This window comes from Aquila chrysaetos, chromosome 1 (genome assembly GCF_900496995.4).
Source record: "Aquila chrysaetos chrysaetos chromosome 1, bAquChr1.4, whole genome shotgun sequence".
In the NCBI taxonomy this organism is placed as follows: Eukaryota; Metazoa; Chordata; class Aves; order Accipitriformes; family Accipitridae; genus Aquila; species Aquila chrysaetos.
The window spans coordinates 66,998,198-67,016,050 of record NC_044004.1 but is presented as its reverse complement, the minus strand read 5'-3'; the positions used below and the strand labels follow the sequence as shown (position 1 = coordinate 67,016,050).

Genomic DNA, 17,853 nt, shown 5'->3' with positions numbered 1-17,853 from the left:
TGGCTGGGGGTCTATAACAGACTCCCACCATGATATCTGCCTTGTTGGCCTTCCCCAATTCTTACACATCAACACTCAACCCTATTGTCACCATCATTAAGCTCCAGACAATCAAAACTCTCCCTAACATAGGGGGCTACCCCACCACCTCTCCTTCCTTGCCTATCCCTTCTGAAGAGTTTATAGCCATCCATTGCAGCACTCCAGTTGTGCGAGTCATCCCACCATGTTTCCACAATGGCAACTATGTCATAGTTTTCCTGCTGCACAATGGCTTCCAGCTCCTCCTGTTTGTTCCCCATGCTGCGTGCATTGGTGTAGATGCACTTCAGTGGGGCTATTGATCCTGCCACCTTTTTGAGGGGAGAAGCCCTAATCCCTACGTGACCATTCTCAGGCGCTTCCATGGTTTCTAACACATAAATAACCCTTGTGTCTTTGCTGCCGCATGGATCTCCATCCCCTACCTCCATTGAGATGGCAGACTGAAGGACCTCACTAGCACACCATCCCTCAAACATTCACATGCTGTCCCCAGGCTTATCTCTAGTGAGCCTGGTTTTATTCCTTTCCCCCTTCAAATCTAGTTTAAAGCTCTTTCTATGAGCCTTGCTTACTCCTGTGCAAAGATCCTTTTCCCCCTTTGAGACAGGTGTACCCCATCTGTTGCCAGCTAGCCTGGTGTCTTGTAAATCGACCCACAATCAAAAACCCCCAAATTCTTGATGTATGAAAACAGTAACACAAAACATACCATTTAAGTAAGACTTCTGTCATTAATTTCATCATGACAGCAATATCTAATTTAATTTTCTTAATTAGTTAGTAAATAATTCTATTTACAAGCATGTATACAGTATGATGTTACCATTAACTACAGGAGCATATCATAATCTACTTTATTCAGGCTCTTTGATGCATGTGTCAGCTAAACACTCTCAAGCACTAGTAAGCTAACACGTTGCAACTCTGCATGTAGAAAATTTCTAGAGGCATATGGGACACTTCAGCCATACATTTCTCAAACACTTGTAAGGTAGAGCAGAACACTGAGTATCAGGAAACTTGGTTTTCACAGCTGTAGTGAAATATTGGGGATACAGGTATTTCCAACAAAGACAGTTCTGTGCATTTTCAAACTTTTTCTTTCCTAATTCTTTCAACATGTCCTACAGAAATCCTATCTCATTCCCCTTCCCGGCTGCTCATACAGTCTCATGAACAGACTCCTCTAGTCAATCTTAATACTCACTCAGATGCTTCACAGCAGTATAACGCAATTCATGACAATTCACAGACTCAGAAATCTGCAAGCAACTTCAAGAGGCCATCCATAACAGTAGGAATGCCTCTAAAGGCAGTACCAGCTTGCACATACATCATTTCCAAAAGATGATGGAAATGCTTGTACCTAAGCATTTCTGAAAAACCCTCACTACACTAATTGCCAGGGAAGCATTCAGCGGCTTTATTTGTTCTGTTAGAAAGGTTACTTTCACATCTAATTGAAATCTCCCTGATATTTAAGTCCCATTAATTCTTATTCTGTCCAGCATGGGCAGCAGAGATTTTTCCTTTCTTGCAGCAGTCCCTATGTAATAGAAGACTCTTAAGTTCCTCCTCAATCTTCTCTTCTTTAGAAGAAAAACAAGCATAGCTACTCAATCTTTCATTGCATTTTATTTTCAACACCTTGCATTGTTATCATTGTTCCAGTGTGGATTCTCTCCAACTAGGCCACAACTAGAGATGTAATACTCCAGCTAAGACCTTACCAAAGCTGGGCAAAGCTGAAGATTTATTTCATACATTTTGAAAGTTACATTATGTCCTGTTGATGTATCTTCTAGGAAATGTTACTAACCTTTTGTTATACCACAATATTAATTCACATGCACTGGTGATGTACTACAACCCTACATCTTTTTTTTGCACAGCAGATTGTTCTTTGTGTTATATTTGTACCTAACTGTATGAGAATCTGCATGAAAACTACAATTCTCACTTTTCCCTAATAAACTTCATCTAACACTTTTCTCAAAACCTTTTCCCTTCTGCCAGAAGTCCTTCCAATTCCATTATACTTTCAGTACCTTCCAATCCAAAATCAATGGAAATTGAGGCCTGACCTGTTATTATCAAGAAGAATTCTGCTCAATACATCTTTCAATTTTAATAATGAACCACTGGTAACTATTCTCCAAATACAGCGGATTCTTTTAGACTAAGTTTTCCCAGGTCACCCATGAGACAACGTGAAAACCTAAGAACATCATCTGCTTCTGTGTTTATAAGGTCTGTTACCTTTTCGTATCAGAAACTATGATTGCTTTGACATAATCTCTTCTTGACAAATACATGTTTCATTTGCTTGTCTCCTTGTTATCGTCCTGGTACTTAAACAGTCTGATAATTTGCGTAAGTATTTTTCTGTGAATTGTAGTTAAACTCACCTCATAATTTCTTGGCTCTCTTTTTCTTCCTTTTTAAAAACGAAATACTTCATTTGTCTACCACTGCTGCCTTTCTCCTCCTCCATTTTTCAAAAAAAAAAAAAAATGCACTCTGAAATTTTGCCTGCCAGTCTTGTAGGTACAAGAGAACGAAGCTCATAATGACCAGCCAATTTGAAGAAATCTAATGTGTTTCTATTTTCTAAATTGTTCTTTCCCAATTTGAAATAGACATTGTATCTTTTTATAAGTGGTATTAATTCCACTAGTCACTGATTGCCATTTTGGTGGAGACTCACAGATGCAAGACAGACATTACTTTTTCAGCATTATCTGTTAACAGTTTTCTCATTCCATTAATCTGCGTATCGACCCTTTCCTCAATTGTCTCCTCACTATGAATATAGTTATAGAATGATTTCATGTTACTTATGCCTCTTGCTAGTTGCGTAACATTCTTGAGTTAGCCTCTGATTTTCTTCACATTACACTTTTCCATCCTTCCTTCCATTAAAAAAGCAATTCTGATATTATTCCTTCTTCTTGGATTTAAGGTCAACAAAGCTTTCCCACCACTGCCAGCATCCTTGTCTCCTTTGTTCTCCTCCCCAGTTCAAAATATTCATCAGATCCCAGACTCTATTTGTTTACCTCATTCCTTCTTTCAATGGCTACCTACCTAAACCTCTGCCCTTAGAATTTCTATGTGCTCCTGCCTTACCTTCTTGACCCACTTAATTCTAGGTCTCTTTCTATACAATGACTAATTACCAGATTAATTTATCTTCTGTTCCCACCTACTTCTTGTTCACTCGCCAGTTCCCAGGCCCAGTGCCCCTGTTAGGATAGGTTCAATATCATGCTAAATTCTGTGTTTCATCTTGGTATCCTCAGACACTGGCTTTCTGTAGCCCTTTGTTTCTCTACCCAATATACAGTCTTTCTGAAGACTGCTTCCAGATCTCCCTCTCAGCTTTTTATCCCCTATCTACTTATTCCTCATCACAAGACTAGTTTTTGCCCCTTCTGCACCTAAATTAGCACAGTGTCCTCCTCCTGTTTGTCATAGTCAAACAACGAAACAGGCCACTGCAGAAATTGCCCAAAATATGAGGTTGGATGCCTAGAGCTAAAATTACATAAAGTGATATGAATAATAACTACAACATTCTTATCTCAGTGGGGCAGAAGCACAAGCAGAGTATTTATGAAACTTAGTGGTTAAAAATCTGCACCAGTTTCTACTGACTTTTCAAAGGCTTAAAACTTGTGGAGAGGAACAAAAAGACAGTGAAACACATATCTGTAGCACAAAGGCCAATTTAGCCTTATTTCAGTCTCAGGGCTAAAAATGTTTGCTAAAGTTTTACGAAAGAATTCACGGAAATATTCTAACAGAAGTAAAACCGTGTGTCATCTCCCTTGCATATTTTCCCAAGTGGTAGGATAGCTCCCAATCTTCTTTCTTCCCTTTTTCATAACCCGTGGTCCTATGATCACAACTACAATAAAGGCAGATACAGTATAAAATATGTTAACAACTTTCAGGAAAGTTTTTACCTTGATATCAGAAGTGTCACGCTGACTATTGCGCCACGCTCTTGAAATAGATGAAAAAGTTCTATCTGCATGATCAAACTTCCCACCTTGTAGATTTAGGAAAAGTGTTGTAAAGGGCTCCTAAATACATATAAAAAGATTAATTAAAAACAGCAATGTATTTCTTCAGGAATTTCAGGGGAAAAAAAGGATTTATTATTCTTTTGGGGTTTGGTTATTAATGATGCTATTCTTCTGGCAGACACTTGATTAATTGCAAAGGGTTAATTCTGCTATCCAAGAATGAGAAATATAAACTGGTGCTTATTTGTTCAATAAATGCTTTTTATTCCTACTCCATGCATATATATTCAGATAAAGAAAAGCAAATAAAAACAAAAGAAAATATTTACATGCCGGAGGAGAAGCTACAGTCAGTTATGACACAAATTGCTCTCAAAAACATGAAAAAGCTCAATATTTTTACCTCAGACATTTTTAAACTAGCATGTAACACATGCATTTTATTTTGTTCAAGGTAATCTATTAATATAAAGGGTAGCATTCAATACCAATAGCTTTATGACTGTTACTGTTTAATATGTAATTTATGATTTAGAAAAGAAAAATGTTTGAAAGATTTAAAAGCCTCCTCTTAGTTAAAGAACACTTAAGCACATATTAGTGGATAATTGCTTGAAATTAGCTAAGCACTATAAATTACTTCAAGGATTTATGTATGCTTGTACATTCTAACAAGCTTTAATTAATGATGTGCTGCTAATGCTTTCCCAAAGAAATTACTTTCTAGGAGATAAATTGCCTTTCAATTTTATAGAAAAATGCATTGTTTAACCAATGTATTATCAATATGTAGCATCTCAAAAGTTACTTCCATATAAATTCCAGCAGATTTTTTTAAAATTAATTATTTACACCACAGAATTTCATGATCATCAGAAACCAACTCATTTACTCTCATTAGGAGGTGAAAATTAAATACATTCAGTAAGAACCACAAATGTTCAGTACGTGGTCCAATCAGAAAATATGCAAAGAAGGAAAGTTAATTATGTTTAAAGTAATGTAAGAATGTACACTAAAAAGCAATTTTTAAGGAAAAAAAGCTTTACTGATTTGAAAAGGCTGTACCATAAAAATTAAAACTTTCTGCTCAAACTTTGGAACACATTTATTCTACACTACTGATTACAATTACTAGAAAATTTCAGGACTCTCCTATGCCATTGAGTTTTAGTTTATTCATTCCTAGCTATTTGTTGCTTTCAATATCATTTAAAGGAAAAGCATTTTTAGAAGATATACTTACAATTCTTAATAACCACGTGAGTGCGAAACTTGCAGTTGAATAATGTGTGCCATAGTGAAATTTTGGAACCTGATCATCTTCCCATGATTCATATCTCTCAGCAAAGAACGCTGCTCTCTTTGGGTTCAAAGCTCCAATAGGCTACAAGGTTTGTAAAAATAAATACATTAAGTAAATAAAGATAACATGACCTATTATCACACCATATTCCCCTTGTTCTTTTTGGTAACCAGAATTATCACACACATGGAGAAGACTGTTTTGTGTTTTGCAAAAGCAGATGTTGGATTCTGTAAGCACCTGAACAGCACCTGTGTATTTCAAACCAGGATTCCATGTACATGCACATGGCTGGTTGGAAAAAAGTCTCTTCTGCATTCATATAGCCCTCATTTCTATTTACTGCTGATTCAAGTCAATGACTAAAAACTGCTTCACAGTGGAATGTCTTGGACAAAGAGTTGTTAACTTGTGTGCCTGTGGATATGTGTGCAGGTTAAATACACTATTAAGCAAATGGTAAGCAACAACGAGAAACATCTTTGGATATTTTGGGGGCAAAAATAGTGACTGATAGGGTGGAAGAATATTAACAGTGCATTTGGAATTTTGGTATTACTATTCTTGTTTCTATGCTTTCTATTTACCATCCAAGACAAGTTTTACTTAATGGATAAAACCTGAAACTTGGAAATAGACTAATAAAATAGCAGCATTTCTATATAAAAACATTGATATAAAAGAAACAAGTAACATATGTATGACTAAAAAAGTCTGTCACACTTTCACCAACATTGTTATTCTTTGTTCAGTGCTTACCTAGGACATAAACACCAAGGGATTTATTTAAATGTAAGAAATATATTTTGTTATCTATAGCTGCGTATTTCTTCAGAAGACTCTTACATAAAGGATTTGGAAAAATCAGTATACGTCACATAAGTCACTGAGAAACGCAAAAGTTAATTTAGCCATTCCACATGTAGAACGCTGTAAGAGGTCTAAAATATCGTTGTATTTGTGAAGATATATGCAAAATATCTGCAATACAATTTTGTATACATATTGAGCACACTGTTTGTATGTTATTAATGTAAATGATGCCCGTCTGTACAGACAATGGATGCATTCAAGTGTAACCGAAGAATAAACATGCAAAAATATTTTCTTCTTTCTGCTCTGCAAGAATAAATATATTTAAGAATACACTACAAGGTAAGGAAAGACTTTAAAAGAAAAGTCCTTGAACAAAAGTATCAGTAACCTAGTCATTAATTCAAGCATAGTTCAACTAAAAAACTATGTCCACTATTCAGATTATTATTATTCAAATAACTGCTTCTTTCCAGCTCATGTGAAATTTGGCATACAAGCTTTGAAGTATTTTCTCTTCTAGGATAGATTAGATCTATGAATGACCTAAGATCTAATCTTACATTTTTTACTTAGAGCACCTTTCACATTGCAGTAGGATAAAGAAAACATCTTAGGTTAATTACTATTTTTGCAGTTCACTAATTTGAAATATAACCCTTTAAAAGAAGTGGTTCCTGTATAAAAGGATTTTTATCTGATTTAGCAAATTTATTCCAGGGAAGAATGAAACTGACTCCAAGAAGTCTCTTTTTTGCAAGAACCATTTTGGAATCTCCATCTGTACTGATTTTCCCTAAAGACTCAGCTATGCTTGAGGGAAAAAAGAAGAAAGAAGGTCATCGGTAGACAAATTATATAAATTAAAAAGAGAAACAGTGTTGTGCTGTATGGTTCTGTAACATTTTATGTATTCTCTTTTTCTGCCCCTATTTTTATTACTCTCCAAATGAGTATAGCCCAAATCAATAGTTATAGAATTACACTCCTTGAATATAAAGCAAAGCTAAACCCAATTAGAATTGATTTCATTCTCTTTTTAAAAAAAAAAAATGGTATCATGCAGAGATCCATATAGCCAGAATCCACAGTATTGATTTTGGCTGTTATTGTTACAGTTGGTTTCTGAAGCCTGCAACAGGACAACTATCAAGACATGTCACATTTATTTGCAAGCAAATAAAAAAAGTCCCCAAATGAAAGAAAGCTTAGGGAAAAAAAAAGAACCGTGGAGCTGTGCACTGACAATGATACACTATCAGCTTACTCAGAGAAGTTACAGTGGGAATACACACATTGAATTATACATTACACGAATGCACTGATTTATTGTGGTAATAACATCCACCTCATTAAAAGATTCTGCTTTGCTGCAGTTGGAGGGCTACATATTGTTTACTGCTATAAATTAATGGCAGTGCACAGAAGACTGTAGAACCCTTCTAACAATAGATCTGTAATGACAGTGCTGTATATCACAGCTTCCCCAGCAGCTTCATAATAAAATGGAGACAATGTATTGGGCTAATACATTCTACCAGCCAGGCCCATATTTTTCTGACAACTGCTTCTAAGGATGAGGTGATTCTAGTGTGTTGCACTGCACTGTGAACAGTTAACTAAGCTTGAGCTACAGAATAAAGCACATAAAAGGAATATTCAAATACCCTCTGACTTTTAATTTAGTAAACAAATGAATTGAAATTTTGTAATTATTTCATATTTCAAATTAACAGGGAGTCATGATTGCATACTAGATTCCCTCCCCTTTGGGTAAACACCAAAGGAAAAAGAGTTAACTCCAAACTAAGCTATGCTAGATGTAGCTGTGAGACCACAAATCTACACTACTCACACTGGCTTCCCTATGGCTACAGACCACTAAGGAAGAACAAGCTGAAAAGCTTTCATATCCAGAAATTCCAGAATATATTTTCTTTGCAGTACCTCTTTTCAGAGTGGAAAAATAGATATTAGTTCACCAATTAAAAATACTTATTTAGATGGGGGAAAAAAGAAAAGTAGAGGTAGAAAAATCCCAACAAGCAAAAACAATGGCTGAGATTACAGGAGTCAAGACCAAAAAAGAAATCACTTATGGCTGCTAAGTTTTCAAACTGCATTGAAAAATGAAGAATGCATATGGTTTTCAAGTCAGAGTTCATTCAAAAAAGGGTCCAAACTGGAGGAAGAATTGGGGTAAGGAAGTTTTTGTTTTCTCTTTTCGAAAGGCATGATCACCTGGTTTTTGACCCAAAGTGGTTGTTATAACACGTGCTACAAATATGAAAGTTACAAGCTATTCTTAAAAAAACCAAACTCATTTGATATCAATTTTTCAAGTGCTCTCAAATCTAGGAATACCTCAAAATAAATAAACCTCACATTTTGACCAAGAACCGAATACAGTAAATCTCAGTCTTTGGACCAAGCTTGGTTGCTTGCTTTGAGTCACAACAAAGAAAAACGGTCTGTTGAAAAATAACTGAGAAAACACTCTGACTCTTACCATCTACTGCTGTTAAATATGTCCAGACACTATGGTGTACAGTTATATTTGTTGGTTCTTAATCTTACTCTGTGCCAGACATTGGAACAGTGGCCCATCTTGCCTCCATTTTCAGAAGAGACCCTGTTGCACCCAACAGAAGAAAGCAGAACGCTCACTGCTCCTCTGCATAGGGCAGAATCTCTCCTGGATTCTGTTGCTCATGTTCAAGAATACACACATTTTGGAAAATTGTTAATGACCTAACATAAGCAGACTGAAGTCTTATAAAGAATTACGATGTTTATTTACAGTTACACATTTAAGAAGAAAAAGAGGTGCTTTTTATTCCTATCTAATGTGTTTTTATTTTTTAAATAGTGTTACTCCAAAGAAACAGACATACCCTGTTCTTACTCATGCTGCCTTTTGTTATTGGCTTTTAAACAGGCTTCTGTTATTAAAACAAACATTGCCACTTTTACTGTCTCCTATCCATTGTAATACTGGGAAGACTTTTTAACTCATTAATATTCAAAATCCATGAAAGACTAGAGTACTATGGCAGTAAATTGCATTTAATTACTGCAAACAGTAAGTAGTCAAGATACCCTAGTTTCATCTTCACTGTTAACTGTTACGTCTTTTGCTGAAGATGGCAATCTTAACAATTACTACTGGAAATCAGGACATCTATGCAAGTGCCTGTGAGTTCTGAAAAGTAGGCAGTTCCAGAAATGAAGTCCATGCTGACCAGTGCAAATAGAAAGATTTAAAAAATAATGAAAATATTATTCTTTAAAATTTGTATTTCAAAAGTTCTTCACCATGAAAAAATAAAAAAAGGAAAGACAGACACTAAAAAAAAAAAAAAAAGAAAAAAGACAAAAAGCAAAAAGCGGGGGAGGGGAGAAAAAAAGCTTTTCCTTGTGATTTCTTATACCATTTTCTTATCCATATCCAATCAGGTATTTGGATTCCTGTGAATACCATTGTCTGTATCATTGAATTATGTTTTGTAGCATCCTTGCCAAGTATGATGTTTGGTTTTCATACATTTTATTTTCAAGATGACTATCTGGTTTTCATTACTGATATTTTTCATATATTCATTGGGCTTAAAGGAGCAGGGGGACCATTAGGTGATCTCATCTAGCCTTGTGTTTGTATGACAAGCCATTAAATGCCTTTCCATTACATGATTTTGAGCCCAACTGTTTACACTTGATTATAACATGAGCTGTATTTGGCTAACCTGCTTTCCAGAAAGGCATCTGACTCTTGAGTACACAGACAATCTGCTATTTTTCTTGGAAGCTTTTTCTACTGATAATTGTGATCCTCATTCTAAAAAATACGTACTTCAGTTCGTCTATGAATTTACTGGTGTGTTACCAAAGACATCTTGTTACGTGTCTCTCTGACATACCACAGAGTCTCTACTTACCCAGTATTTTCTGTATATAAAGATACTTATAGACTATAATTAGACCTTTTAATAAACAAAAGAAATTGAGCTCTTCAGGTCTTCCATTTTAAGGCATTTCTTCCAGCCTTAAGACTTCTCTGCAGCCTGCCCACTTATCAATGTATTCTAATATACAGATATCTGAAATGTGTTCAGTGTTCCAGTGTTAGACTTCTCAGTGTTGTAAATATGCCAAGTGCTGTATACTCTGCTGCAATCTAACCACAACTGCATTTTTAGAGGATTGCTTGTTTAGTTACTTTATGTATTACCAACACATAATTAACTCCCAGAACTAGCCAATACTTGTAATATTGTCAGTGGGACTTCCTGATCATCTGAGTAAAACTTTTTCCCAGACACAGATATAAAGACAAGATGCAAAAGTTTAATTATACCCAAACTTTATTAACTTAGGTCAACTGGGAAATATCTGGGAATAAACTCATATAATGTAGATCACTACTCTTTCATGCATCATTTTTCTGTTTGAGAACAGCCACAAAATGCTATACTTGCCTCTGAACCGATTCTCACTGCTAGAACTCACCATTCTTCTTCTCAAACAACTGAGTACTTCTTTCTTAAAAATTAGGTCCTCCAACTCCTCCATCTTCTTTAGAGGGCATCTTAACTTTAATCCATATCTAACTCAAATTCATTAAAGAACTGTATCCCAACGAAAACAACAGACACAATTACTGGCTGAAGTGTTTGAAATGTCCTCACTGATCAACTAAACTGGTCCTTGAGCTGCTCCAGGAAAGATTTAAAAAATGGAAACAATCTACCAAGGAGAAAAACAATCCTTACCAATTCATTCCCAAAAGCACTGCTTTCACACCAGATGACCAAATCCTACATCAAAGACTAGGCTAGGAGGTGGCAACTATGAATTCAGATGTCAAAATTTGGCTGAACCCAAAAGGACAGAACTTGACAGAACTTTTGTATCCTTCCCCAGTGAGCATTTAGGTGATACACAGTAATTTCTGCTCCAATTCTAACCTGATTTACAATTTTTTACTATTAATTGTAAATCGTATTTTAGTCACTTATAATACTCAGTTTCTGAGAATTTCAACACAAGCAGCTACCTGAATTTCATGTGGTTTCTCAGTGAAATAAGGAATCCTACGGTCAAACACTTTTTGTATATGCAATGTTGAAACTGCAATAATTATGAGTATTAGTGAGTGTGCTCTACCAACTTTGACATCAACATATGAAATCAGAAAAATTCATAGAGCTGTGCTACCTTCTTTTCCAATCACTAAAGTCAACACACATTTCTGGTGAATTTGTTGAGTAGACATCCTCTGGATATTTGTTATTGTTCCATCTAGTTAAGCTTCTTCCCCTTTAGAACTGGCAGGTCATTATGCTCATAGTTATAATTCTAATCCATTATTTGGAATATAGGTATTTCAAATAATTATGATACTTGAAAATTTGTAGGGAGAAGGGAAACAAATGGGACAACAATGTAAAGCAAGTTCTGAAGAATACTTCCTCTTCTTTTTATGTTGACCTAAAACTAAAATAATTTTCAAGTATAGATAAGAGTTGCAAGCAAGCAAGACTTCATATGGTCCACAGAGATCAAACAAAAAAAATTGCCATAATTACCCTAGTTACAAAGCAAAGAAAACAATACCTTCTCATATAATTAAGTTGCTAGATTCATTTCTTCAGGGAGAAATGCAGAACAAACATAAATAGGGGGTTTTTTTTAAAAAAAAGGCAACTAGACCACCAGTCCATCAGTGGCCACTAACCATGACTGTCTAAATTATTTCTCCAGTTGACAAAGTAGTTAAACTTCTGGTTGCCAAACCTGGGAGGTTATGTGAAGGGAAGGATGATGCTTTATGCTTTACATGCCCTCTCTCTTTTCTTTTTTCACTAGGCTCCTGCTACTGGCTGTTGATAGAGGCAAAATATTAGGCTAGATGAGCTTCTGGACCAGCTCCTCTCTTACGACTTCATACTAAACAACTCAGTATCTTCCCACTGTCCTGGTTTTGGCTGGGATAGAGTTAATCTTCTTTCTAGTAGCTGGTACAGTGTTATGTTTTGCATTTAGGATGAGAATAATGTTGATAACACACTGATGTTTTCAGTTGTTGCTAGGTAGCGTTTAGACTAAGTCAAGGACTTTTCAGCTTCTCATGCCCAGCCAGCAAGAAGGCTGGAGGGGCACAAGAAGTTGGGAGGGGACACAGCCAGGGCAGCTGACCCAAACTGGCCAAAGGGGTATTCCATACCATGTGACATCATGCCCAGTATATAAACTGGGGTGTGTTGGGAAGGAGGGCAGATCACTGCTTGGGAACTAACTGGGCATCGGTCAGCGAGTGGTGAGTAATTGCATTGTGCATCACTTGTTTTGTATATTCCAATTCTTTTATTATTATTATTGTCATTTTATTATTGTTATTATTCTCATTACAATTTTCTTCCTTTCTGTCCTATTAAACAGTTCTTATCTCAACCCAAGAGTTTTACTTTTTTTTCCCCGATTCTCTCCCCCATCCCACTGGGTGGGGGGGCAAGTGAGTGAGCGGCTACATGGTGCTTAGCTGCTGGCTGGGGTTAAACCACAACACCCACATACACGGACTGGTGCACGTGATACAATAAAAGCCAGTCAAGAGCACTCCAGTACAACAAACTTGCAGTTACTTTTACATGCAAATGATTTCTTCGTTTAGTTACATCATTTTATTTACACTAGTGAAGAAACACTGATAAATAGCTACCAGCCACTTCATTTAATACTTGCATGCACAGCTTAGGGTACAGACAACTATGTCCCAGCAGCTCCTTTAAATAAGTGACAAATATAACCAGCTGACTGTGATCAGCATTTTTATCAAATGTAGGATCCCTGGCTATTTCCTGACGTACTGCACATGAGATGAAATTCCATAATCCTCTTATCTCAGTCTTTTCTAAAATAAATTTAATATAATCAATACATACTAAAACCACTGACCGTTTTATGTAAACATGCTTTTTTAAATAGTTGTCAGTCCTTACAAGCTTTCTTTGAAAAGACCCTATTTACCAGAAACCACGTCATGAAGTTTACCAGATCACATTATGTTATAAAAATTTTTTAAAAGCTCAATTTTCTATTCTTCAGAAACTGAGAATTAAATAAAGGGCTGGAATAAAAGCAGACAATAGTTGTGTGCATGAAAATTAAGTTAAAAGTATTTGCACATATGGTTTATTATTAAGATTTTGTAAGAGCTTACACATTCCTTTGAGACAAGAAGAGTCAGGAAAAACTGATCTAAAGGTGGTCTAATAACTAGAATGTCTGAACATGTCAGTATAAATAATATTTAAAGGTGCAAAACACAGGAGATTCCCAAAGTCCACAGTTCAAAATTGGATCATAAGCTAATCCTAAGCATAAAAAGTGAAGAAAAACTATGTTTAGCAATATTAGTGATGTTTTAGCAATATATTAGTGAGAGGATACACCTCAGTTCACCTAAAACCTTGGAAGAATTTGAATGTAAAGGAAAAATCTCCATGCATTCATATTACTAACAATAGTATCAAATGCTATTACACCCATCTGGAGCAGATTCCAAAACAATGCACTGCTGAACTGCAAACTTGCAAACTAATTAAGCACACATACACTTTTACATAAGGTTTATTCAATTGTTTAGCACAACTGAATGCATCACACACTGTGTATTTGAGGTATTACTACACCTTAATACTACCAGGAAGACAAACTGAAGAGAGCTGTTATGTGTTGTACACTTCCAAAAGGTCAGGGAGAAAGGAAGTTGCATGTCCCTGGGAATCACAAGGAGAAATCAAGCTGCTTGCAGGCGGTGAGGAGGGTATGGCATTGTAATTGCCTGACTTGGAAAAGTCAGCCCTTTTTTGTCTTTGAGTATTTCTGTATTCCAAACAATACTCCTCCTTGAGGCAGGGAAGATTAAGATTATTAGGCTCATGACCAAAACGATTCTTATTGATCCTGTAAACTTGGCTTTTGCTCTAAATAAATGTAAAAAATATATATAAATAAATAAAAATTGCTTGAAAAGAATTAAGTGATCCTAGAAACTGCTATATGCATCTGAAGTGCAAAGAGTATGCTTCTTGTGACTTCAAAAAATAAGCCTCTGGTGGGAAAAGAAGAGAACAGGGAAGCAAAAGTAAGACTGGTAGAGAGATGCACTCGATTATCCACTTATCTGTTCTTTAGAGGACGTGGTTTGACACAGAGAATAACCAACTAATGACAAGGAAAAAAAAGAGAAAGATATAAAAGAATGGTTATGACACTGTAATAGAGCAATGGAAATTCCCAGAATGTTTTAAAAATTCTATCTAGACTAAGAGTAGGATTTCAGAAAGTATGTTTTGATATATCATTTCAGAGATGTATCTGGGTGAAGTTTCAGTCTCAGCAGGTCTCCATAGGAGTTGTGGAGGAGTGGGCTGCTAAACATGCATGGAAATCACATGTTTATTCTGAAAAAGGTCCTGAGATAGATGCTGTATGAAGCTCAAACCAACAAAACCGCACAAAAAACTCTGTCTTTGAAAGTGAAACAAGTGCGTATCAAGCAGAGATTGATACTACAATCTGAAAGGGCTAGAATTGTTTCAGACACAGCAAACAGTTTTGTGTCTCTAAGGATCATGTATAAGTCGGGCTTGACAATCCAACAACTACTTAATTTAAATGAACAAGTCTTCCTCGTGGCTATGTTCTTGCTTTTCAACAGAACTGCTTGAATTTGCCTAGGGAGGCCCCTGTCCGTGGTCCTGATCCACCCGAGCGTGGGCTGGCCGACATGAGGACTTGGTCTGTGCGTGGGTACCTGACCATGGTGCTGCAAAAAAATCCTTGGGACCTAGAAAACAGACGACTGTAGCAGATCAGTCACAGACCCATGGGACCATTTGCAGCTTTGTCTCTTAATTTTGGCAAATGTGCTAAAGGAAATGATAAAACAGATTGTCTTAGCTGTCAGAAAGAATAATTGACCGATTTTATCATTCACAAAAGTCCCTGACGGAATCTGTCTGAGTGTTACTGGCATTTGAGAGTCTCACAAAATCACTTTCCCCCCATTTAGAAATGGGAAAAACTTACGTTATTAAACCAAAACTTTTCATGAGAATATAACAGACTACTCAGCACTTGATTAACTGATACAATTTCTAATTCCACAATAGATTTTCTGGTCCAAACAAAGAAAGTCCATAATAGTCCTAAAATTATAGCACTGTGCTAGGATGTGAACAAGAGAACTTCATACTCTTGCACAGCTTTCTTCAAAGAAGGACTTGACTTTTGAGTTCTCATATCACAAGCAAAGACCCCAATCACAATTGCAATTCCCTTCCCCCCCCAACTCTTTTTACCTCTCTGTCTTTATATTCAAAGAGGAAAGATTGATCTTTGTTCTCTCAGCTAGATTGTGCTCTTTTATGGTTTCCTAAATGGTACAACACATGCATCCCTAAAAATCAAGGTACTGCTCAGAGTATTGCTTCCTGTTTGAATGCTTCCCTTCCCCTAGAAGTTTCTTTTAACATGATTATGTCAAATGTCTAGATCTGTCAACCACTTTGCACAAACAGGTACGGAGATCAAATGTACATCTACAACAAGGTTATAAACCAGTTTCTGTAATAATTTCTCTCAACTGTTCCCTATTCTGCATGCAATTTTAGAGAGGATGGAGTGTCCCTCTCCTCAAAGAAGCATGATAACTTGTTATCTGATAATTTAGAGAATCTGACAAATATACTTTATACTAAAAATATCAAAATCCATAACAGGGTAAGAAATGAATAGTGAAAAACGTGTCTCCTTTTCAGATATCACTGCTGCAGGGTGACTGTAGATGAGGGCTGGTCTTGATATCTCTACCACTGTTTCTTGAGGTGATCCAAAGTTCTAGAAAATATATCAGACCTCTTCTTAACTGCCAGGGATTTTGATACAAAGTTTGAAATATTTTATTTCTGTACTGTCCTGTTTTAAGCAGGGATTCACATGGACTGCCCTGAAAGGAAAAAAATTTGTACCTTCCATCTGAGCTTATCCTGTCTGGCTTTGGAATGCTTTTGAATTAAGTGGTATCTTTTGTCACAGGTACAGATGACAAATTTACTGCCTAAAATACAAGCAACAAGGCAACCAAGGCAGATGCTGAGCCCAACAGTATCAAGCATCATAGGTTTCAGTGCCTAAATTCCAGACGTAATTGCATATCAAAATAAGTCATCACCACTGCACCCACTATCGTTAGATCTCACACTGTTGCTCTCACCTTCCTTTAGTGTCCCATTTTGGAACATGCTTTATACTTAGAAGGACACTGAGTCCTTCTGGTGAGTTTATCAGTTTTAACTGGTAGTAACCGGCATTGATTTTGTGTTGGAGCATGAGCTGAATAAAACAATTTTCATTTCCTACATGAAAAGCACTGGTTCATAGAATGCCTGTACAAGTTTTAATGCCTCTCTAGACAAAAGAGTTCTTTAAAAAGTTTGCAAAAGTATAATAGGTGCATATCAAAACATTTGTTACTTTCTATCTCTTTGCCAAGGGGTAACAAGAGATAACTAAGCAAATTTCATGCACATCCCACTCTGTTTCCTTGCAGGGTAAAATATGCAGCCCAAGTTACATGTGCAATGAATTTCTGCTCCTGAAATGAACACCCTGCAACAGAATTCAGGGTGGCATACTGAAGAACAGACAACAGTGAAGTTTACATTAGAATAAAAAAACTAGTCTAATTTGTCATAGTAAAAAAAAAATCTATTACTTCTCTTCTGCCAAAGTGTATTGGGTATCAGTGGCTCCCACATACCAATTAAACACCTCACTTCACTGAAGGTGAGAGCTATTTGTTGCTTTTGTACACTTGACTGGAAAAGAATTCATTACATACATAACAGCCACTATAAAATTGATGATGATTTAGCAAATACTGCATGAAAATGATAAAAATTAGAATAAAAATATTATTATGTACACATGTAGCTATAATGAAGACAAAAGAAGATTTAAGAATGGCATAATTTTCTTCTTCTAGTAGTGTCAGTTTATGATCTTACAGAAATTTTGTGCCTTATGAAAGAAATATTATCAAAAGCTGCTTGCATACAGCAAGATCTTGTAACAAACTTCTTAGAGTATAAAATCATGCTTTGATATGTCAGGTTTTTACTTCCTTTTTTTTCCTTATCCAAGTATAGAAACACAACGTAATTTATTGCTTCCACTGAATAAAGAAAAGGAAAAAAAATGTGCTTTTGAATAATGTAAGTAATGCAGAAAATGGGACGCGTTCTGGTGGGAAACTGTGTCTGTTGTATAAATAAAATATATGCAGCTATAAATATAATACGTAATACTCATTCCAAACCATAGTCACCTCTTAAGAAATAAACACTGGAGTCAAAGCAGGGTAACAGACTGGCAGTGCACTCCTGGCATTTGTCAGGAGCATTCGTCAGGCTGACAGTAATATTAACCACAATCCATTTCAGTTGCTTTGGTTTATCATTGTGTGACTGATGTTCAAAACAATGCCATAAGAAGCTGCTTAAATACATGTTGGTTTAGCCTATAGTTAAGTGTTGGTTTAACCTATACACTGCAGTTCTTTAAATCTGTACTAACTGTGGACTTCTAGCTAAC

General features: G+C 36.0%; 1 protein-coding gene across 4 annotated transcripts in view; it reads right to left on the bottom strand.

Annotated features, from left to right (window-relative positions):
* The window catches only part of LRBA (LPS responsive beige-like anchor protein), a 431,577-nt gene that overhangs the window by 115,720 nt on the left and 298,004 nt on the right, over positions 1-17,853 (bottom strand). For all 4 annotated transcript variants that reach the window (XM_030023944.2, XM_030023959.2, XM_030023952.2 and 1 more), the window contains 2 exons: positions 5,323-5,463; positions 4,014-4,133 (listed from right to left, as the gene is read on the bottom strand). In XM_030023944.2, coding sequence (XP_029879804.1) covers positions 4,014-4,133; positions 5,323-5,463 — 261 coding nt within the window. The remainder of the gene's footprint in view (positions 1-4,013; positions 4,134-5,322; positions 5,464-17,853) is intronic.